The 22,548-nt window shown below is 45.7% G+C and overlaps 2 protein-coding genes across 13 annotated transcripts in view; one reads left to right on the top strand and one right to left on the bottom strand.

Moving 5' to 3' along the window:
• Positions 1 to 8,773, bottom strand: part of usp8 (ubiquitin specific peptidase 8) — a 42,897-nt gene extending 34,124 nt beyond the window's left edge. For 2 of the 3 annotated variants that reach the window (XM_070858630.1, XM_070858633.1), the window contains exon 1: positions 559 to 672. The gene's annotated coding sequence lies outside the window, so the exon portion shown is untranslated. Of the gene's footprint in view, positions 1 to 558; positions 673 to 8,644 lie in introns of those variants that run through there. The other variant, XM_070858631.1, reaches the window with a different exon arrangement.
• Positions 8,491 to 22,548, top strand: part of gabpb1 (GA binding protein transcription factor subunit beta 1) — a 41,513-nt gene continuing 27,455 nt past the window's right edge. For 4 of the 10 annotated variants that reach the window (XM_070858637.1, XM_070858635.1, XM_070858634.1 and 1 more), the window contains exons 1-6: positions 9,811 to 9,924; positions 10,135 to 10,242; positions 11,227 to 11,394; positions 12,946 to 13,140; positions 17,248 to 17,392; positions 20,732 to 20,845. In XM_070858637.1, coding sequence (XP_070714738.1) covers positions 9,811 to 9,924; positions 10,135 to 10,242; positions 11,227 to 11,394; positions 12,946 to 13,140; positions 17,248 to 17,392; positions 20,732 to 20,845 — 844 coding nt within the window. Of the gene's footprint in view, positions 8,593 to 8,816; positions 9,084 to 9,810; positions 10,243 to 11,226; positions 11,395 to 12,945; positions 13,141 to 17,247; positions 17,393 to 20,731; positions 20,846 to 22,548 lie in introns of those variants that run through there. The other 6 variants (XM_070858642.1, XM_070858641.1, XM_070858636.1 and 3 more) reach the window with 6 other exon arrangements.

The raw sequence follows: 22,548 nt of genomic DNA, 5'->3' as shown, positions 1-22,548 counted from the left end.
GTATCTCTGCACAAACAGCGGGCCCACCGCACCCTGACCCCCAACCCAGCCCCCCAACAACCCTGCGGCCTCCCCTACCGCACCCTGATCCGGCCTCTTCCCTCAATAACCCCGCCCGCCCAACCCACCCCCGGCCTCTCTCCCTCCCCCCAACCACCACCCAGCCCACCCCAAACTCCCCCCCCCCTCAACCACCACCCCCAAACTCCCCCACTGCACCATGACCCCACCCCCGACCCGTCCCCCTCAACCTCCCCCACCCGCCACACTTCCTCTTCCCCCCCAACCTCCCGCCCCGCCCCCGCGACCTCGGCCCCAACTTCCAGCCTCTCCCCCAAACCCAGCGATCCAACTCCCACCTCATCCCGACCCGCCCCAACAACTTCTCCCCCCCCCCGCCGCCGCAAACCCCCTCAGCGGCGCCTCCTGCACGAACTTCAAAATGAAAGCGGGCCGCCGCGGGATAAGGCTGCAATTACCCGGCCGGGACAGACAGGCCGCGGACCAAGCAACAACCCGAGGCCGCAGTCGCCCCGCGATTCCATCACACACACCTACCGGAGGCCGAGGTTCAGTGAGCGGGGGGCCGGACTCCAGGCCGGGGTTCAGTGAGCAGGGGTCGGGCCTCTCCGCAAAGATTGCTGAGCGTTCCCTGACGGACAACCGCAGCCAGTCACATGACTCCGCTGCTGCGCGTGCGCACCAGCCATATTTCTAAAGGAGGATGGCATCAATACGCCTGCGCACCGACCATATTTGTAAAGGAGGCGACTGTCGTCAATGCGCCTGCGCACACTCCTCCACACGATAAAACATCTTGCTTCTCAACACACTTCCTGTCAACTTTCACTCAAAGACCCAACTAACAGAATCCTATACAGCCAGCGCCTCACTGCTAACCTGGCGACCCTCGATGACCCCGAGACGCAGAGTGCCCACAGTGCTTGGTCTGCCCTCCAGGCCACCATAACCAGTGCCTGTGAAGAGACGCTCGGTCATTCAACCAGGAAACACCAGGACTGGTTTGATGAGAATGACCAGGAGATCCAAAAGCTAATAAATCGCAAGTGCAGGGTATTTCTGAACCTCGAACAACAACCCAGCTTTACAGACGGCTTAAGGCCAAGGTCCAACAAAAAACCCGCGACCTAAAGAATAGATGGTGGGTGGAGAAAGCATAGGAGATTTAGCAGCTGGCCAACAGCCATGATGTGCAAGGATTCTTTGTCCTCGACTCCATCCCGCAGCATGCTACCCGCCACCATCTCAGCAAAACTCCAGCCCTGCACAAGGTAGGAAAGGCCAACCATCAGCTCAAGAACAACAAGGCATCGGGAGCAGATGGAATCCCCACTGAGGCACTAAAGTATGACGGAGAGACACTATTGGCACCATTATAGATTTTGAACAGCTCACTCTGTAATTACCTCCTCCCACCAGCAGAGGTACAGCAGTGCCACCAATGGCAGGAGGACGCAATTACAGCATGACAAGTTTACATAGGCACTTCCCAATATTCATATACACAGAGGAATTTATAATATATATATATGGACAGAATCTATGACTTCAAAGTGGTGGCTGAATCACATCGCTGTGCCATGGTCCACTTAGCTCTGGCTTCTAACCCCATTTCAATTGACAATTACACTGACCGTGATTTTCAACTTGTGTAAAACTGGTGTTTCGGATTAGTCACCCATATTAGAAACCACCTGATTTTAATTTCCAAACAGTGTTGTCCAATAGAATTTGCTGACTAGGGACCTGGTGCATGTTAGGATATAGGCAGCAGAGTTTTGGATGAGCTCCAGTTTATGGAGGGTGGAAAATGGGAGGCTGGCCGCTGGTGCATTGGAATAGTCAAGTCTAGATGCAACAAAGGCATAGATGAGGGTTTCAGCAGTAGATGAGCTGAGGTAGGGATGAAGTTGGGCAATGTTATGAAGGTGGAAATAGGCGGTCGTAGTGATGCCGTGGATATGTAGTCGGAAACTCATCTCCGGGTCAAATACGACACCAAGATTGCAACAGTTTGGTTCAGCCTCACAGTTGCCAGGGAGAGGGATGGAGTCAGTGGCTAGTGAATGGAATTTCTGGCAGGGACCAAAAACAAAGGCTTCAATCTTCCCAATATTTAATTGGAAAAAATTTCTGCTCATTCAGCACTGGATGTCGACAAGCAGTCTAACAGTTTAGAGATAATGGAGAGGTGGAGAGAGGTGGTGGTGGTGAGGTCTGGCTGGGTGTCGCCAGTGTACATGTAGAACTTATGCTTTCGGATGATGTTGCCGAAGGGCAGCATGTAGATGAGAAATAGGAGGGGTCAAGGATAGAACCTAGGGGGACACCAGAGGTAACGGTGCGGGAACCAGAAGAGAAGCCATTGCAGATGATTCTCTGGCTAGAGCTGGATAGATAAGAATGGAACCAGGCGAGTGCAGTCCCACCCAGCTGGATGGTGGTGGAGAGGTGTTGGAGGAGGATGGAGTGGGTGACCGTGTCAAAGGCTACAGACAGGTCGAGCAGGACAAGGAGGGATAGTTTACCATGGTCACAGACACATAGGGTGTCATTTGTGACTTTTAAGAGAGTAGTTTTGGTACTGTGGCAGGGTGGAAACCTGATTGGAGGGATTCAAAAATGGAGTTCCGGGAAATATGAGCACAGATTTGGGAAGCAGCATCACGTTCAAGAACTTTGGAGAGGAAAGGGAGGTTGGAGATGGGGTGTTTACAAGGACAGAGAGGTCAAGGGTTCTTTTTTTGAGGAGGGGTGATGACGGCAGATTTGAAGGGGAGGGGGACAGTACCCAAGGAGAGAGAGCTGTCAACAATCGCATAAGAAAAGTTTAAAATACACATGCAGATGCCATGCAACTGAGAATTGACATCACATGTTCAACAATAGGGTCTATTACTCACTTTTTATTTATTACATAGAAACATAGAAAATGTGAGCAGTAGTAGGCCATTCGGCCCTTCGAGTCTGCACCGCCATTCAATATGATCATGGCTGATCCTCTATCTCAATACCATATTCCCGCTTTTCCCCCATACCCCTTGATGCCTTGTTTCTAGAAATCTATCTATCTCCCTCTTAAAAATATTCAGTGACTTGGTCTCCACAGCCTTCTGTAGTAGAGAATTCCACAGGTTCACCACCCTCGAGTGAAAAATATTTCTCCTCATCTCGGTCCTAAATTTCCTACCCCGTATCCTGAGACTGTGACCCCTTGTTCTAGACTTCCCAGCCCCGGGGAAACATCCTTCCCGCATCCAGTCTATCCAACCCAGTCAGAATTTTATACGTTTCAATGAGATCTCCTCTCATTCTTCTAATTTCTAGTGAATACAGGCCTAGTCGACCCAATCTCTCCTCATAAGACAGTCTTGCCATCCGAGGAATCAGTCTGGTAAACCTTCACTGCACTCCCTCTGTGGCAAGTATATCCTTTCTTCGGTAAAGAGACCAAAACTGCACACATATAATCAAGCATACAATCAGCCTGGATTCCCAATTGGCTTCTCAATTGCAAGTGGCTAACATATTGAACAACACTGATATGTGTTGCCAATCCTGATGCCAGTTTTATGTCTAGGCAGCAAGTTGAAAATCTACCCCATTTGGTTATGACTCCACATGTTCAACACCACAGGCTATTGATTAGCATTTCTTCAAAAACAAATGAATGCTCAGAAGTTGGTGTAGTGCTCTGGAAATGGTGCTGAGTTGTAAGGTCTTTATTATCATCAATCCTTGTGTGGCAGGCCTGAAATATATTGTAAAGAGGCTTTACTATATCTGGTTGCAGGACAAGTGTTGAATATTCGCAGTCTACAACACAATTTTGTCTCCAGACAGGCAAGCTCAGGAACTGTTCACTGTGAAGCTTCCACTGCTCCACTGTACTCAAAATGTGAAGGTGAAACCACCTATTCTTTAGCATTAAACAGCAGGGATTATTTTTCCCTCCACAAAGCGCTCCTTAAGGTGACAAGCGTTACTGGCACATGGTTTCCAAGACAGTGCCTCCTTGGCGCTGTGCCAATTCTTCATGGCCCTGTCTTGACATCGAGTATTAATAGCTATTCAGCATGGTGGACAGCGTCATTGTGGCTGATCTTGTCCCACATTAAAACAGCGTCACTCGATGATGGTCAAAAGCAGGAAATCTGTTTTTTGTCTCTTCCGACTGTTGCACTGGCTCGGATCAGACACCTCAGAGTGTATCTGGGATAGTTTCCATCAACAGTATGTTGCGGAACCAGGCTATCATAGATCTGATACTGTGTAATGAGACAGGATTAATAAATGATCTCCTAGTAAAGGATACGCTAGGAATGAGTGAATTTCAAATTCAGTTGGTGGGTGAGAAAGTTGGATCTCTAACCAGTGTCCTAAGCTTAAATAAAGGAGACTTCAAAGGTATGAAGGCAGAGTGGCTAAAGTAGACTGGGAAAATAGATTAAAACATGGGACAGTTGATGAGCAGTGGCAAACATTTAAGGAGATTTTTCATAACTCGCAACAAAAATATATCCCAATGAGAAAGAAAGACTGTAAGAGAAGGGATAACCATCCGTGGTTAACTAAGGAAATAAGGGATGGTATCAAATTGAAAACAAGGGCATACAATGTGGCCAAGACTAGTGGGAGGCCAGAGGATTGGGAAACTTTTAAAAGCCAGCAAAGAACGACTAAAAGAATAATAAAGAGAGGAAAGATAGATTATGAAAGTAAACTAGCACGAAATAGAAAAACAGATAGTAAGAGTTTCTACAGCTACATAAAAAGGAAAAGAGTGGCTAAAGTAAATGTTGGTCCCCTAGAGGAAGAGATTGGGGAATTAATAATGGGGAACAGGGAAATGGCAGAGACATTGAACAAATATTTTGTATTGGTCTTTACGCTAGAAGACACTAAAAACATCCCAATAGGGGATAATCAAGGGGCTACAGTGAGGGAGGGAGGAACTTAATACAATCACTATCACTAAAGAACTAGTACTCGGTAAAATAATGGGACTAAAGGCGGACAAGAGGAATTTTCTCAGATTTTTTCCCCTAAATTGGTTTGGGTTTTTAATCTGTTTTTTGTCTCTCCCAGGAGATCACATGGTCCCGGTTGAGGTGGAGTGTAGAATGTTTCAGTGTAAGGGGTACCGCAGTTGTGTGGGGCGGACTGGTTGGGCTGGGTGCTATTTACCTTTCTGCCATTGTTTATAGGTTTATATGTAACCTTCAGGGCTGCTGACCGAGGGCCGTGCGGCTCTTTCTCGGCCGACGTGGACACGATGGGCCGAAATGGCCTCCTTCTGTGCTGTAAATTTCTATGTTTCTACGTCCCCTGGGCCTGATGGCTTACATCCTATGATCTTAAAAGAAGTGGCTGCAAAGATACTGGATGCATTGGTTGTAATCTACCAAAATTCCCTAGATTCTGGGGAAGTCCCAGCGGATTGGAAAACCGCAAATGTAGTGCCCCATTTAAAAAAGGAGGCAGACAAAAAGCAGGAAACTAGAGATCAGTTAGCCTAACATCTGTCGTTGGGAAAATGCTGGAGTCCATTATTAAGGAAGCAGTAGCAGGACATTTGGAAAAGCATAATTCAATCAGAGTCAGCATGGTTTTATGAAAGGGAAATCATGTTTGACAAATTTGCTGGAATTCTTCGAGGATGTAATGAGCAGGGTGGATAAGGGGGAACCAGTGGATGTGGTGAATTTGGATTTCCAGAAAGCATTCGATAAGGTGCCACATAAAAGGTTACTGCACAAGATAAAAGTTCACGGGGTTGGAGGTAATATATTAGCATGGATAGAGGATTGGCTAACTGACAGAAAACAGAGAGTCGGGATAAATGGGTAATTTTCCGGTTGAGAAACAGTAACTAGTGGGGTGCCATAGGGATTGGTGCTGAGGCCTCAACTATTTACAATCTATATTAATGACTTGGATGAAGGGACCGAGTGTAATGTAACCAAGTTTGCTGATGATACAAAGATGGGTGGGAAAGCAAATTGTGAGGACACAAAAAATCTGCAAAGGGATATAGACAGGCTAAGTAAGTGGGCAAAAATCTGGCAGATGGAGTATAATGTGGGAAAATGTGAGGTTATCCACTTTGGCAGAAAAAATAGAAAATCAAATTATAATTTAAATGGAGAAAAATTGCAAAGTGCTGCAGTACAGAGGGACCTGGGGGTCCTTGTGCATGAAACACAAAAAGTTAGTATGCAGGTACAGCAAGTAATCAGGAAGGCAAATGGAATGTTGGCCTTTATTGCAAGGGGGATAGAGTATAAAAGCAGAGAAGTCCTGCTACAACTGTACAGGGTATTGGTGAGGCCACACCTGGAGTACTGCGTACAGCTTTGATCTCAGTATTTAAGGAAGGATAGACTTGCATTGGAGGCTGTTCAGAGAAGGTTCACTCGGTTGATTCCGGAGATGAGGAGGTTGACTTATGAAGATAGGTTAAGTAGTTTGGGCCTATACTCATTAGAGTTCACAAGAATGAGAGGTTATCTTATCGAAACATATAAGATAATGAGGGGGCTCGACAAGGTGGATGCAGAGAGGATATTTCCACTCATGGGGAAACTAAAACTAGGGGACATAGTCTCAGAATAAGGGGCCGCCCATTTAAAACTGAGATGAAAAGAAATTTCTTCTCTCAGAAGGTTGTAAATCTGTGGAATTCTCTGCCCTAGAGAGCTGTGGAAGCTGTGTCATTGAATATATTTAAGGTGGAGATAAGCAGATTTTTGAGCGATAAGGGAATACAGGGTTGAAGTGGAGCTGAATCCATAATCAGATCATGATCTTATTGAATGGTGGAGCAGGCTCGAGGGGCCAAATGGCCGCCTCCTGCTCTTATTGCTTATGTTCTTATGTTCTCACTAGGGACGAAACTCGAGCTTCCTGGTATGCGTAGCTCGGTTTCACAGTGTATGTATCAAATGATCTATGAGGGGGGACGGGGATATTACAATTATATTTTTTAACTATCCAGACTTAATTTAGGGGTTTTGATTATACACCTTTTTCCTAAAGTCTGAATTTGCAAGCATTTTGGTATCTAAAGAATGCTATTCATTAGAGAATGTAATTTTCTGCAGAAACTTGAGAAACGTGTTGTAGTCCAATAAAATGTTCAAGCAGCATGTTGGTTCCATTATTCCTTAATTGGGTGTTCCTGATCTCACCCATGTTGGCACATTTTTGCTATACAAAGCAACTACTTTCATTTACATAGTTGCCTGACCTGCTGAGTATTTCCATTGTTTTTCGGTTTCTGTTTTGTGTTCATAAAATATAGATAATCATCCGAAGGTGCTTCATAGAACTGTAATCAAGGCAAGTGGGAAAACTGAAGAGAGCTTTACCCTGTGCCACATTTGTGATGTTCCTAACAATCAGTTAAGAGTGACAACATCAGAAACCACAATCCAGAGGTGCTCAGAGAAGGCGAGCCTATTCCCTAAATCACTGCCGTCCTTGTATTAATGGCAATCGCACAATGGTATTAGATAGGGAATTGCAGGATGCTGATCCAGCAACACGCAAGTGATATATAAACACACACAAGTCAGGAGGTGGAGGTGATGATGTACAATGACTGGGGCAGATCTGCTCGCAACTCTACAATGATGTATCTGTAACATCTTCGAGCCCTCTGAGATTTGTGCGCTCCTCCAATTCTGGCCTCTTGAGCATCCCCAATTTTAATTGCTCCACCACTGGCGGCTGTGCCTTCAGTTGCCTGGGCCCTAAACTCTGGAATTCCCTCCCTAAACCTCTCTCTACTTCTATAGAAACATAGACAAATAAGTCAGGAGCAGGCCATTCAGCCCTTCGAGCCTGCATCACCATTCAATAAGATCATGGCTGATCATTCCCTCAGTACCCCTTTCCTGCTTTTTCTCCATACCCCTTGATCCCTTTAGCAGTAAGGGCCATATCTAACTCCCACTTGAATATATCCAATGAACTGTCATCAACAACTCTCTGCGGCAGAGAATTCCACAGGTTAACAACTCTCTGAGTGAAGAAGTTTCTCCTCATCTTAGTCCTAAATGGCTTTAAGATGCTCCTTAAAACTTACCTCTTTGATTAAGCTTTTGGCCACCTGTGCTAGTATACTAAAGAAAATCAGAACTGGTTCTGACGCAGGGTCACAGACCTGAAACGTTAACTCTGTTTCTCTCTCCACAGATGCTGCCTGACCTGCTGAGTATTTCCAGCATTTGCTGTTTTCTGTCCAGTGTCTGCTTCGGTGAAGGGAGTCAAGGGTTATGGGGAGCGGGCAGGGAAGTGGAGTCGAGGCCAAGGTCAGATCAGCCATGATCTTATTGAGGGACCGAATGTCCTACTCCTGCGGCTAGTTGTTGTGTTATGTGAAGGCCCGCGACCTGTCAGCGCTGCAGGCGCCAGCTCCTTCACCAAGATGGCGGCCGGGTCACGTGTGCCCACCCTCAGCCTCCGCGGTCCGCCTTGCGATCGATGCCAGCGCGGGGCCTACAGGCGGCGCCCGCCCTCCGCCTCCCCGCTTCCCGCCCGCCCTTCGCCTCACCGCCACAGGCCGAGGTAGGTGCGAGCCCGGGACACCGACTGAGGTCCGGGCGCCGCGCTCACTGACCTGCCTGTGTGACGCGGTCCCGGGAGCCGCGCTGCCTGTGCGGGGCTCGGGGCTCGGGGCCCTCCCGCTCGATGCCTGCCTGCCTGTCGGGGCGGGCGGCTGAAGCTTTTCCAGGTCACGCTCAGGCGATGGCCTACCGGATGTGGAAGTTGATCTTTCTCCCTGCGCCTGAAACGATAATCGACTTCCCCCGGAAAGGCCCCGGGCCCCGGGCCGCCGCCCGCTTCCTGTCGCCCCGACACTGTCCGCGGGGAGTGGGGTCGCGGCCTCGGGCCTCGGGCTCCCCGTCCGCCCGCCTCTGGGCCAGGGGGCTCGGGGGTGGGAGGCGCGCATTATCCTGGTCTGAAGGCTCGGGCCTCCCGGACTGAGTCCGCTGCCCCGGTGAAGCGGCGTCCACCCGGCTCCCAGCCGGGGCTGGGAGAGGGGGAAGAGGGAGGGGGTAATGTGGGGCAATGGGAGAGGGCGTAAATGTGGAGCAATGGGGGAGGGGTAATGGTGGGGCAATGGGGGAGGGGGTAAATGTGGGGCAAAGGGAGAGGGGGGGACATGTGGGGCAATGGGAGAGGGGGGTAAATGTGGGGCAATGGGAGAGGGGGGGACATGTGGGGCAATGGGAGAGGGGGGGACATGTGGGGCAATGGGAGAGGGGGCGGAAATGTGGGGCAATGGGAGGGGGGGAATGTGGGGCAATGGGAGAGGGGGGGGACACGTGGGGCAATGGGAAGGGGGGGACACGTGGGGCAATGGGAGAGGGGGGGACACGTGGGGCAATGGGAGAGGGGGGGACACGTGGGGCAATGGGAGAGGGGGGGACATGTGGGGCAATGGGAGAGGGGGGACATGTGGGGCAATGGGAGAGGGGGGGACATGTGGGGCAATGGGAGAGGGGGCGGAAATGTGGGGCAATGGGAGAGAGGGCGGAAATGTGGGGCAATGGGAGAGGGGGGTAACGGTGGGGCAGTGGGTGAGGGGGAAATGTGGGGCAATGTGGGAGGGGGTGAATGGGGGACAATGGGATGGAAGTAAATGTGGGGCAATGGGGGAGGGGGTAACGGTGGGGCAATGGGGGAAGGGGGTTAAGGTGAGGCAATGGGATAAGGGTAAATGGGAGGCAATGTGTGAGGGGGTAAATGTGGGGCAATGGCAGAGGGTGTAAACGTGGGGCAATGGGGGACGAGGGTAAATGTGGGGGAGGGCATTATGATTTCTTGAAATGTTCCCTTGGGTTTCCCAGGTGCACAGAGCCAGAATGTAACCGCCCTCCCCAGAGCCAGAGCATAGTAAGAGTTATAGGATATTAATTTATACCTATCTCTGGTACGCAGATCATTTTGGAAATAAACTAAATGTGTGTAAAGTGAAATGTCCACGTTATGATGTTTCTCCATGTTTTCCCAGGCTGTCATGTAACACTGAGAGCCAAAAGCATTTCCTGTTCTAGTATAGTTTAGTGTGTGTTGGCCGAATTCCATCGTGTGTTTTCTGCCTAGATGTCTCTAGTGGATTTGGGGAAGAAGCTTTTAGAAGCTGCACGAGCAGGACAGGATGACGAGGTCCGAATCTTGATGTCCAATGGTGCGCCTTTCACAACAGACTGGGTAAGTAGAGTCCCTGTGTTGCTCCTTTTTGTGATCTGTGCCCTGGCTAAATGGCCAAAATGTGACACAAATAAGCCATGTACTGTGTGGACAGAGAAGAGCTCCGTGTGCAGCGTACAGCAGCATAGTTATGGTATTGGATTGGCAATGGTCAGTAGTTCACATCGCACCGATGGCAAGTTGTGAGATTGAATTAATTAAAAATGACTCAACTATTGAGTCTCCCCGTGTGATTCCAGTCCACATTGTAGTTTGCTCCTGATGCCCTCAATCCCCGATTAGAGATGGGTAGGCAGTGCAGCCTTGCCCACACCGCAAGAGTACAGTTAAGAAATAAGCAAATCTGAGGGTGCTGCTGGGTGTTAGATTGGAGAATGAAAAATCAAAAGTCAAATCAGAAAGCGCAGTCTCTTTTGTTAATGGTGGGGTGGGGTGGGGTGGGGGGTGGGGGACAATAGATTCCAAATCCAGCCCGAGCGGAATCGAACCTCGGCGTTAAACTCAACTGAGCTGCTACCCCAGGCCCGAAACAGGTGAGTGACGTACAGGAGTTGTGGCCTTCTCTTGTTCTAGTCGTCATAATAATAAACTTGAAGCACTATTTAAAATATAAACTATAAGCTGTTGTTTGGTATTTTAGTCGTTTTATAAATTCCTCCTATCTGATGATCTTGAGTAAAGTTATGGCATTTTTTATACTTTTGAAAATATTAAACTTTCAATGTAAAATTTTCATGGCTCAAACATCTCTTTTTAAATAATCTACTAGCTAATGTTGGGTGGACACTCGAAAATTAAAATCCAAGGTTCACTATACGGAGCTAAAGTTTTCATTTAATTTTTGAGGGTGTTAGTTTTACAACATTTAAGATATTGCATTATCTCATTCCACCTGCAAACCATTGCACTAATTAGAATGGGTGGGGAACTGGCATTCTTCTGTTGGGTTGCTTGACATTCAGTTTCTATTTGCTGATGTTACAGCTGGGAACATCCCCCCTTCATCTGGCAGCCCAATACGGGCACTATTCAACAGCAGAGGTGCTACTTCGAGCGGGAGTGAGTCGGGATGCAAGGACCAAAGTGGACAGAACGCCTCTGCATATGGCGGCATCGGAAGGCCATGCAAACATTGTAGAGGTTCTTGTAAAGGTAAGGTTAGAAAAGTGATGGTGTACATTGTCAGCCTTGACTCAGTGCTAGCACTCTCGCCTCTGAGTTACAAGGTCGTGGGTTCAATTCCCACTCCAGAGATTTCAGCACATAATCTAGGCTGATACTCCAGTGCGGTACTGAGGGAGTGCTGCACTGTTGAAAGTGCCGTTTTTACAGATGAAATGTTAAACCAAAGGCCCTGTTTACCCCTTCAAGTGGGCATAAAAGATCCCATGGCACTATTCAATGAAGAGCAGGGGAGTTCTCCTGGTGTCTTGGCCAATATTTAATCCTCAACCAACATCACTAAAAACACTTTCTGGGCATCTCATTGCAGCTTGTGGACCTTTGGTTGCCACCTTTCCCTTCATTACCACAGGGATTATACATCAAAAAGTACTTCATTGACTGCGAAGTGCTTTGGGATGTCCCGAGGTTGTGAAAGGCGCTACAGAAATCCAAGTTCTTGTATTATCTGGACACATCCGGTATTGTGATCTGATCCAGCTTCATTGACTGAAAAGCCCAAGTTTCAATAGCGTTTCCTTATAATTGCTGACCTTGGGAATCCGTGTCGTGGTTGTTTGCTGATCTACCTCCGGGGTTTGAAAGTCTCGTGTCTTGAAGTGAACTGGATGTGACCGACCAGTTATTATAGAATTTGAGCATAACTTGCTCTGACTTGTTCTGTACTGATCTGTCGATACTTGCTCTGACTTGTTCTGTGCTGATCTGTCGATACTTGCTCTGACTTGTTCTGTACTGATCTGTCGATACTTGCTCTGATCTGTCTATATAGTCAAGCAATCTGTTGGCTTTGTGATTGGTGCTCTGTGATTGGATATATTGAGTGTTAAGTTATTAAAACCTCCAGATCTCTTTGACTTTGTCCACAGTTATTTCAGTGCCTGTCATCGAGTGCTTGTATTGCACAACTCACATCGCCAGGTCTCTATCTGGAATTAGCTGCTAAACCATATCTGATTTTTATTGGCCTCCGGTGTATTTTTAAAATCTGTAAATTTACTTCTGACGGTGAGGTGGAGAAGCAGCTTGATCCAAAGGAATTATTTAGCTATCCATGGGGATAAATGTGGGGCATATAAAATACAATCTGATTGTAGTTGTGTTGCAGCATTCATTTTTTCAGTTTGTGGTTTGATATTTTAAAATCTTTTAAACTTTCAATAAACCAGCCTTTTGACATTGTGTTAACCCTTGATAAGCAGATTATTATTGAACTTGTTTTTGATTTATATGGTGACGTTCTGCGTCATACCCAGGTCATCCTGTTGTTGGAAATCATGCTTTGATGTGTTTACCATGCCTGGCACTTGTAGAAAAGTCCAGCAAATGGAAAGGTAATTGTAAAAAATAATAAAAGAAGAGTAAATTTAGAGGATCCATGAAAAGTGTACAGGATACTTTCATCATCTATACTTCAATTGCATTTGGGTAATTGTATAGTCAGAGAGACAATCAATGGTCTGTTTCCCCACTGATGTTCATCCTGATGTCTGCCACTCACACACACTCTTCTCTCGACAGAATGGAGCTGACATAAATGCAAAGGATATGCTTAAGATGACGGCCCTTCACTGGGCAGTGGAGCACGGGCACCAAGATGTGGTTGAACTCTTGATAAAATATGGAGCTGATGTTCACACACCCAGTAAATTCTGCAAGACCGCCTTCGATATTGCAATGGATAATGGGGATGAAGAATTAATTTTAATCCTTCAGGTAATTAATTCAATAAAAGTGACACCACACAATAGGAATAACTTATTTATATGAATTACATTTATATTACTAGAAATGTAGCAATCTAGTGGATACTTGCAGATTGCTGCAGTAAAAAAGACTTGCATTTATATAGCGCCTTTCACAGCCTCCGGCTGTCCCAAAATGCTTAACAGCCAATGAAGTACTTTTTGAAGTGTAGTCACTGTTGTAATGTAGGAAATACGGCAGCCAATTTGCGCACAGCAAGCTCCTACAAACAGCAATGTGATAATGACCAGATCATCTGTTTTAGTGATGTTGATTAAGAGATAAATATTGACCAGGACACCGGGGGAGAACTCCCCTGCTCTTCTTTGAAATGGTGCCATGGGATCTTTTATGTCCTACCTGAAAGAGCAAACGGGGCCTCGGTGTAACGTCTCATCCGAAAGATGGCCCCTCCAACAGTGCGGCGCTCCCACAGTACTGCACTGGAGTGTCAGCCTTTTTTGTGCTCAAGTCCCTGGAGTGAGACTTGAACTCACGATCATCTGACTCGGTGAGTGTGTCACCCACTGAGCCACCACGGCTATAAGAAGGCATGTCATTGCAAAGATCATCCAGTAGAAAGGAAAATGTGCAGAGGCCCTTGATGCAATCAATTGAATAGAATATTTTCAGTTGTCCTTTCACCTTGATAACCTGAAAGTGAATTCTTTCTCTCCTACCCCCTGACATACTGAACCTTATCACATTGAGTTGGTTATCAGAGGGAATTTAAATAAAATATTTCTGGATGGCAAGTTCAATCTCCAAGCTCGTGAAAGCTAGAAAGTTGGGTAAAATGTCTCCGCTCAGTGTGCTGCTCTGTGCTCCACAACATCATATGTGCTGTTTAATGTGGCAATCAAAATAACATCGTTATTCTTAAAATGGGCACCAAAAGGCATTTCCTAATGTAGTACATGTGAAAATTACTGTTCTGTAAAACATCTAAATGTATTAAACTGTTAAAATAGCAGATAAAAAGATTTGATATGACAACGTTGAACCTTTGCTAATCTTCACACTGCATAATTTCAAGGCTTAGCTATTTTAAAGAAACAGCCTACAGTGTCTTTGTGGTGGAAAGGTGCTTTGGTATTCCAGTACACCAAGTGACAGGCCTTGGGCTTGCCCTCGTGATTTCTAAACATAACAGGTTCACTCTCTGAGCATTGAGCGAAGGGTTAAATTATGAGGACAGGCTGCATAGACTAGGCTTGTATTCCCAGAATATTAAGGTGTTTAAGATGATTAAATGATTTGATAGGATGTACAGAGATAAACTGTTCCCTCTGGTGGGGGAGGCCAGAACAAGGGGGCATAACATTAAAATTAGAGCCAGGCCGTTCAGGGGTGATGTCAGGAAACACTTCACACAAAGGACAGTGGAAATCTGGAACTCTATTCCCCCCGCAAAATTTGTTGATGGCTAGGGGTCACTTGAAAATGTCAAAACTGAGGTTGATAGACTTTTGTGAGAACATAAGGACATAAGAAATAGGAGCAAGAGTTGGCCGTATGGCCCCTCGAGCCCATTACATTAGGAACAGGAGTTGGCCATACGGCCCCTCAAGCCCGTTACATTAGGAGCAGGAGTAGGCCATACGGCCCCTCGAGCACCTTACATTAAGAGCAGGAGTGGACCATACGGCCCCTCGAGCCCGTTACATTAGGAACAGGAGTAGGCCATACGGCCCCTCGAGCCCGTTACATTAGGAACAGGAGTTGGCCATACGGCCCCTCGAACCTGTTGCATTAGGAGCAGGAGTTGGCCATACGGCCCCTCGAGCCCATTACATTAGGAACAGGAGTAGGCCATACGGCCCCTCGAGCCAGTTACATTAGGAACAGGAGTAGGCCATTTGACCCCTCGAGCCTGCTCCGCCATTCAATTTGATCATGGCTGATCTGATCATAGACTCAGCTTCACTTCCCTGCCCGCTCCCCATAACCCTTTATTCCCTTATCTTGTCTATCTCCACCTTAAATATATTCAATGACCCAGCCTCCACAGCTTTCTGGGGCAGAGAATTCCACAGATTTACAACCCTCTGAGAGAAGAAATTCCTCCTCATCTCAGTTTTAAATGGGCGGCCCCTTATTCTAAGACTATGTCCCCTAGTTTTAGTATCCCTTATGAGTGGAAATATTCTCTCTATCCACATTTTCGAGCCCCTTCATTATCTTATATGTTTTGATAAGATCACCTCTCATTCTTCTGAACTCCAATGTGTATAGGCTCAACCTATCTTCATAAGTCAACCCCCTCATCTCCGGAATCAACCTAGTGAACCTTCTCTGAACAGCCTCCAATGCAAGTATATCCTTCCTTAAATACGGAGACCAAAACTGTACGCAGTACTCCAGGTGTGGCCTCACCAATACCCTGTACAGTTGTAGCAGGACTTCTCTGCTTTTATACTCTATCTCCCTTGCAATAAAGGCCAACATTCCATTTGCCTTCCTGTTTGCTGTAGCTGCATACTAACCTTTTGTGTTTCATGCAGGGATATTAAGTGTTACAGAATCAAGGCAGGTAAATGGGGTTAATAGACAGATCAGCCATGATCTAATTGAATGGTGAAACAGCCTCGAGGGGCTGATTGGCCTCTTCCTGTTCCGATGAGCAAAGCTGAATACTTCCCATAAGTAGGAGGAGTAAATCTGGATTACCGAGTCCCTTAAAGCGCTGTCATGCACCTTGGAAAGCCTGCTCCAGCGTGGGATTGATGGAACCCTGTCAGTAAGTTGGCAGGGAAAGGATGTGTGGTTGGAGGAACTTTTCATTGAGCAGGGGAAATAATTTAAATAAAGGCTGCTTACTGGCAAAGTGGGGATGCTGAATTCCCACACTGAATCATGATTACTCCTTTTGTCGGTACGATAAAGCAATTAGCTAGTCAAGGCCAGTGATGCATTAAATTAATACTTTTACCGTGTTGTGACTCTTTCACCCACTCCTCCCTTATAACATTCCGATCTTGCTGTGGAGGCAGATCGCTCAAACACATTTTGCTCCTACCACTTTCTCCAACAGCAACGGGCTTGTGTAAAACATCTTTTGTGTCTGAAAGTGAAGGCTGTAGGTACTGAGGAATGGAAGACTCTCCATTTTAGGCACCCTGTATTGGCATCAAACACTGCCAGCTGGGCCTGGTACAGCACCAGGAAAGGCAGAATGATGCTCCTTGTGGGCTTCCCTTACCATGTGATCCAGCCCCAAACCGGAAGAGCACTACTGCGTTGGCTGAGTCATTGCTGATGATATATTGTGGAATAGTGTCCACAAGGAATTGGATTGAAATTGTTCAAACGTATTTCATACATGGTACTTGCAGCTCGCAGGGTGCGGAGACTTTGATCCCATCAATCTGGGCCCCCGGAAGGGAAAGGCCAGTGTCTCACCCATTGTGTTGACGAGTCGCCCGTCTGAAATCGCTGTCCTGGATTGTTTCCCTGTTCTTGTGAAGTTGAGTCTGGTATTATCCGGCATATTGAACCACAGGCGAGAAATATTCAGTGACTTGAAAACATTGGAAAGTCGATATGGTGCACTCTGAAATATAACTTTTTTGTTTTTAATGATCAGATGTGATGAGCTGAAAATGATGCCCTCATTTCCAGCACCAAATGCTGTATAACTAACAATTTTTTTATCGAATTTAATTTTTGTAATGCAGTATTTTCATGGTCTTGCTCTGTTGGCACAGACCATGGGGCTTGGTTGTAAACTCTGTCTGTGTACATATAATTTTCAATTGTTTGTATTGAAGTGAATTTCGTTCATCGGATTCTGTGACAGTAAACCGGTAGCTTTGCATTTCTGTCCACCAGAGACTAACTCCCGAGACTTTATCATTTCCCCAGGAACCATGGCTGATCTGGTCACTGGTGTGTATCTCACCAGCTAATCTCAGGAAGGTGGGGCCGGCAAGTTTAGTAACAATCCATTTATTTCTTGTATCCTGGTGGCGATTCAAGAGGCACAGCATTTCCTCTAATTAGAATAAACAGCTTCTTTAAGACGTGTACAACTCCCATTGTTAGTTATTCAGTAACCCTTTCTCTGTTACCCTACAGAGAGCGATGCAGAACCAGATTAACACAAACTCGGACAGCTCGGATACAATCACAGTACATAGTGCCACACCACAATTCATCATTGGGCCTGGAGGAGTGGTCAACCTTACCGGCCTCGTTTCCACTGGTACAACAAAGGTCTCGGGTATGTCGGCCACATTACAATTGTTTGGTTTTTCATTGCTGTGAAATTCCTCTACTTTCCCTGGTCTCTGTGACTGAAGGTGGGTAAATTACATGGTAGACTTTGGTGGTGAGTGAACTTTACTGAGTAGTGAATAATGCTAGGGACTGATTTCATGTAATGACAGTGGCACTTGTGTACACTGCTGTGCTCGGCTGTGTCAGTGTCTGGTGTATGCATGGTGTGTTGTCTACAGGACATAGATGACCTTTTCTGTAATGCGGTCTGTAAAATTATTATTTTAGCCTGCAATCAGTGAGGTACAGTACTGATATAGGTTATTATTTACAGAAAGAACTGTATTTATATAGTGCCTTACCACATTCGGGAATCTCTATTGGTGTTGCTTGAGTGATGAATATTGGCCAGAACACCAAGCAAGCACCCTGCTCCTCTTCAGAGTGCCTTGCAAACTTTTATGTCCACCTGAGCAGGCAGATGAGGCCTCAGTTTAGTCTCGCCTGAAAGATGGCATCTCTGAGATTGTACTGAAGGCTCGATGCTTCAGTCCACATTGGGGCTTGAACCCACAGCCCTCTGACTCGAAGGCAGGAATCTTTTTGAGCGATAAGGGAATAAAGGGTTATGGGGAGTGGGCAGGGAAGTGGAGCGGAGTCCATGATCAGATCAACCATGATCTTATTAAATGGCGGAGCAGGCTCGAGGGGCTAAATGGCCGACTCCTGCTCGTATTTCTTAAGTCCTACCGATTGAGCCATGCTTATTGTGGAAAATATCAATACTTGAATTACCCAGATTTCATGTTCCTTTTGTGAGGTAGTTAGTTTTGTTATGTATAGTAAGTGTTAAGATTTTAAGAAATGCTATTGGACTTTCAACAGCAAAGGTTCAACTAAATGGCCTTTCAACTGGCCTGTTAATGCAAGCTTACAGTAATTTAAGGGGGGTTTGGGAACTTCTCTCACCGTTCATGGAGCATGCCATTTTAACCGCATGCTATGCTGAACTTATTTTTGAATTCCATAATTGTAATGCATGGTGTTGGCAGTGAAGAAGGAGCTTCACGCTGCAGCAGCTGTGCCATACCTGACCCAGGAATGTTTGCTGTGAACACTGGACGTCTGAAATCGCAAAGTGTTCCATTTCCCAGCACTAACATCCTTTCCCATGAGCTCACAAAACCACTAATAATGAAATAAAACTGTTCGACCAGATATGTGAAGAGGAAAAGATTAGTGAAGACTAATGTCGGTTCCTTGCAGTCAGAATCAGGGGAATTCATAATGGGGAACAAGGAAATGGCAGACCAATCGAACAAATACTTTGGTTCTGTCTTCACTAAGGAAGACACGAATAACCTCCTGAAAATACTAGGGGACCAGGGTCTAGCAAGAAGGGGGAACCGAGGGAAATCCTTCTTAGTCAGGAAATGGTGTTAGGGAAATTAAAGGGACTGAAGGCCGATAAATCCCCAGGGCCTGATAGTCCACATCCCAGAGTACTTAAGGAAGTGGCCCTAGAAATAGTAGATGCATTGGTGGTCATTTTCCAACATTCCATGGACTCTAATTCAGTTTCTATGGATTGGAGGGTAGCTAATGTAACCCCACTTTTTAAAAAAGGAGGGAGAGAGAAAACAGGGAATTATAGACTGGTTAGCCTGACATCGGTGGTGGGGAAAATGCTGGAATCAATTATTAAAGATGTAATAGCAGCGCATTTGGAAAGCAGTGACAGGATCAGTGCAAGTCAGCATGGATTTATGAAAGGGAAATCATGCTTGACAAATCTTCTAGAGTTTTTTGAGGATGTAACTAGTACAGTGGATAAGGGAGAACCAGTGGATGTGGTGCATTTGGACTTTCAAAAGGCTTTCAAAAGGTCCCACACAAGAGATTAGTGTGCAAAATTAAGACACGTGGTATTGGGGGTAATGTATTGATGTGGATAGAAAACTGGTTGGCAGACAGGAAGCAAAGAGTGGGAATAAACGGGTCCTTTTCAGAATGGTAGGCAGTAACTAGTGGGGTGCCGCAGGGTTCAGTGCTGGGATCCCAGCTATTTACAATATACATTAATGATTTAGACGAAGGAATTGAATATAATATCTCCAAGTTTGCAGATGACACTAAGCTGGGTGGCAGTGCGAGCTGCGAGGAGGATGCTAGAAGGCTGCAGGGGGACTTGGATAGGTTAGGCAAATGCATGGCAGAAGCAATATAATGTAGATAAATGTGAGGTTATCCACTTTGGCGGCAAAAACAGGAAGGCAGATTATTATCTGAATGGTGACAGATCAGTAAAAGAGGAGGTCCAACGAGACCTGGGTGTCATGGTACATCAGTCATTGAAGGCAGGCATGCAGGTACAGCAGGCAGTAAAGAAAGCAAATGGCATGCTGGCCTTCATAACGAGGGGATTTGAGTATAGAAGCAGGGAGGTCTTACTGCAGTTGTACATGGCCTTGGTGAGACCACACCTTGAGTATTGTGTGCAGTTTTGGTCTCCTAATCTGAGGAAGGACATTCTTGCTATTGAGGGAGTGCAGCGAAAGTTCACCAGACTGATTCCCGGGATGGCAGGACTGACATATGAAGAAAGACGGGATCGATTAGGCTTCTATTCACTGGAATTTAGAAGAATGAGAGGGGATCTCATAGAAACATATAAAATTCTGATGAGATTGGACAGGTTAGGTGCAGGAAGAATATTCCCAATGTTGGGGAAGTCCAAAACCAGGGGTCGCAGTATAAGGATAAGGGGTAAGCCATTTAGGACCGAGATGAGGAGAAACTTGTTCACTCAGTGAATTGTGAACCTGTGGAATTCTCTACCGCAGAAAGTTGTTGAGGCCAGTTCGTTAGATATATTCAAAAGGGAGTTAGATGTGGCCCTTACTGCTAAAAGGATCAAGGGGTATGGAGAGAAAGCAGGAATGGGGTACTGAAGTTACATGATCAGCCATGATATTGAATGGTGGTGCAGGCTCGAAGGATGAATGGCCTACTCCTGCACCTATTTTCTATGTTTCTAACAGATTTCTCCAGTTTGATTCTGATGTTTTTAAATGTCCTGCTGCTTAATCCATCCCAATGCATAAAGGTGATAACCAAATTAATTGAATCGCTGAAGTTATCCATGATTATTTTAATTAAAAAAATTCTTGGAATAAAACTCAAATATCAAGTTTAACTTTTGTTTTTAACAACATTCTAAAGATGATTTCTGTTTTAGTGTTTAACGGCATTTTTAAATAGTGTGTGTATACACAGGCGCATAGATCTTCAGTAACCTGTTACCGCTTGGTACCGTATTAATGTTTTGTTTTTAATATTTTAGACGCTTCGGGAATTTCTACGGTACAGTTTGGGAATTCCTCTACATCGGTGTTGGCTACATTAGCTGCTTTGGCAGAAGCATCAGCACCACTGACGCATACAACTGAAGCACCAGGTTAGGAAAATAGCTACTCGTCCTCTGCTAAACCGTTCCGAGTGCACGACTTGTCTAGACATCTGTAAGCAGAGAGAGTGTTGTGTATCGCAGGGCTACAGAAACTTGGCAATTGCAATACATCTCAGCGCATTGAATTCCCCTCCAACTCCAATTTTAATTTTAATACAACAAACGCTAAATAATGAGAAATTGTCACTTCAACAACACAAACAGGCCTTTGCGAGTGGACGTGATTGCAACAGTGCAGTTTGAGGTGTTTGTGTATTATGCTGTAATGCCCATGTCATGTCATCCATTTCCTTTGTACCTCCTGTATCCATCCTTTCCTTCACTATTAATGAAGATTTATTAAGAAAGTAAAGACTAAATTATTTTCAGAATCAGGTTTTATGATTTATAAAAGTATTGGGTGATACTTTTCTGTAGGGAGGTAGATCAGTTCTAAAATATCAGAAAGCAGCAAAATCAGAACACTTGTATATTTCACCCGAGTCACTGAACATTCTGTAACTCACCTGGCCGGGGTTTAGGAAATGAGTAGTTCAGCTTGCAGTAACTTCAATTGTCAGAATTGTTGTTGAGCTGCACTTGAACAATAACCAATTTCTCCCCATCCCTACTTTACCCAGCTGGATTTAATATTTATGCTCCTTTTGGGATAGATATACTGTGAATACCAAGACGCTTGTAACTTACTGCTGAGGTTTTAACCTAGTCTTGGGAGAACTATTCACTCATTCCCTCCGTGCACCATTCCTGCCCATTTATATTACTCCTCCGGTGCACTCTCGAAAGTTTGCAGCAAAAGTTGGAAATTTGCCATTGTGCATGCATGGGCATCATGCCATGGTAATTCTGGCAGACAGAAATATGTGCCTGTGAACCCCTCAGTTAATGAGTTTTACACCCCACTTTTGATCACATTTAGTGTAACTTTTCTTTGTTGACCAAGTACACACATTGGATATTTCTAAATAGTGACCGACATCATGACACTGGAGTCAGGGCTGGGAATTGAGCCATCTCTGTATTTAGTGGGCCAACAGTGAAAGCAGCAGGTCCAATGGCAGACCACTGAACGGATAGAAATTTAGGTCAACCCTCCTGTCTGCACAGGATTGGGTCATTTATACTCGTGACTAGTCGATGCTGGCAACAACATTTACCTTCAATGGCACGTCAGGAAGCTAAACCTGCCTTCAGTAGAGACTGGGGTATCATTGAGCATTTCAGGTGAGAGTCTGTCAATCTGCTGTTGTTGCGTCCCAGACCACCCCTCAATGGAATTGACAATTCCTCAAATGATCTTTCCCGATCGTTATATACTGTTAATGCGAAACTTAATCCTATCCTTATCCACTTAGCTGTAAAATGTTATACCTCACTCGATGCATCTCACTATTTATCAAAATTGAGCATTTTGACCCTGTATGGATTGAGTCAACTTGAAGCAACAAAATATTTTTTTAAAACAGTGCTTTGAATTTCTGGCTTGCTGATGCCACACATTGGTTAGGTATCTGGACAACAACTCTGTTACACTGCACTGCTGTTAATGCTGAGGTCTAGTAATGCATCAGTCTGGTTCCGTCTCATGCTTATTGAAACCCACCATTTCTGTTGTAAAACCTGCGTTTCCACTGCATTCTCTGTCACCACAGCGAGTCTCAGCTCCATGGTTTCAAAAGGAATCTCCTTTT

This window comes from Pristiophorus japonicus, chromosome 17 (genome assembly GCF_044704955.1).
Source record: "Pristiophorus japonicus isolate sPriJap1 chromosome 17, sPriJap1.hap1, whole genome shotgun sequence".
NCBI classification, from domain to species: domain Eukaryota; kingdom Metazoa; phylum Chordata; class Chondrichthyes; family Pristiophoridae; genus Pristiophorus; species Pristiophorus japonicus.
The sequence above is the reverse complement of the archived record's forward strand: the minus strand, read 5'-3'. Positions and strand labels throughout refer to the sequence as shown.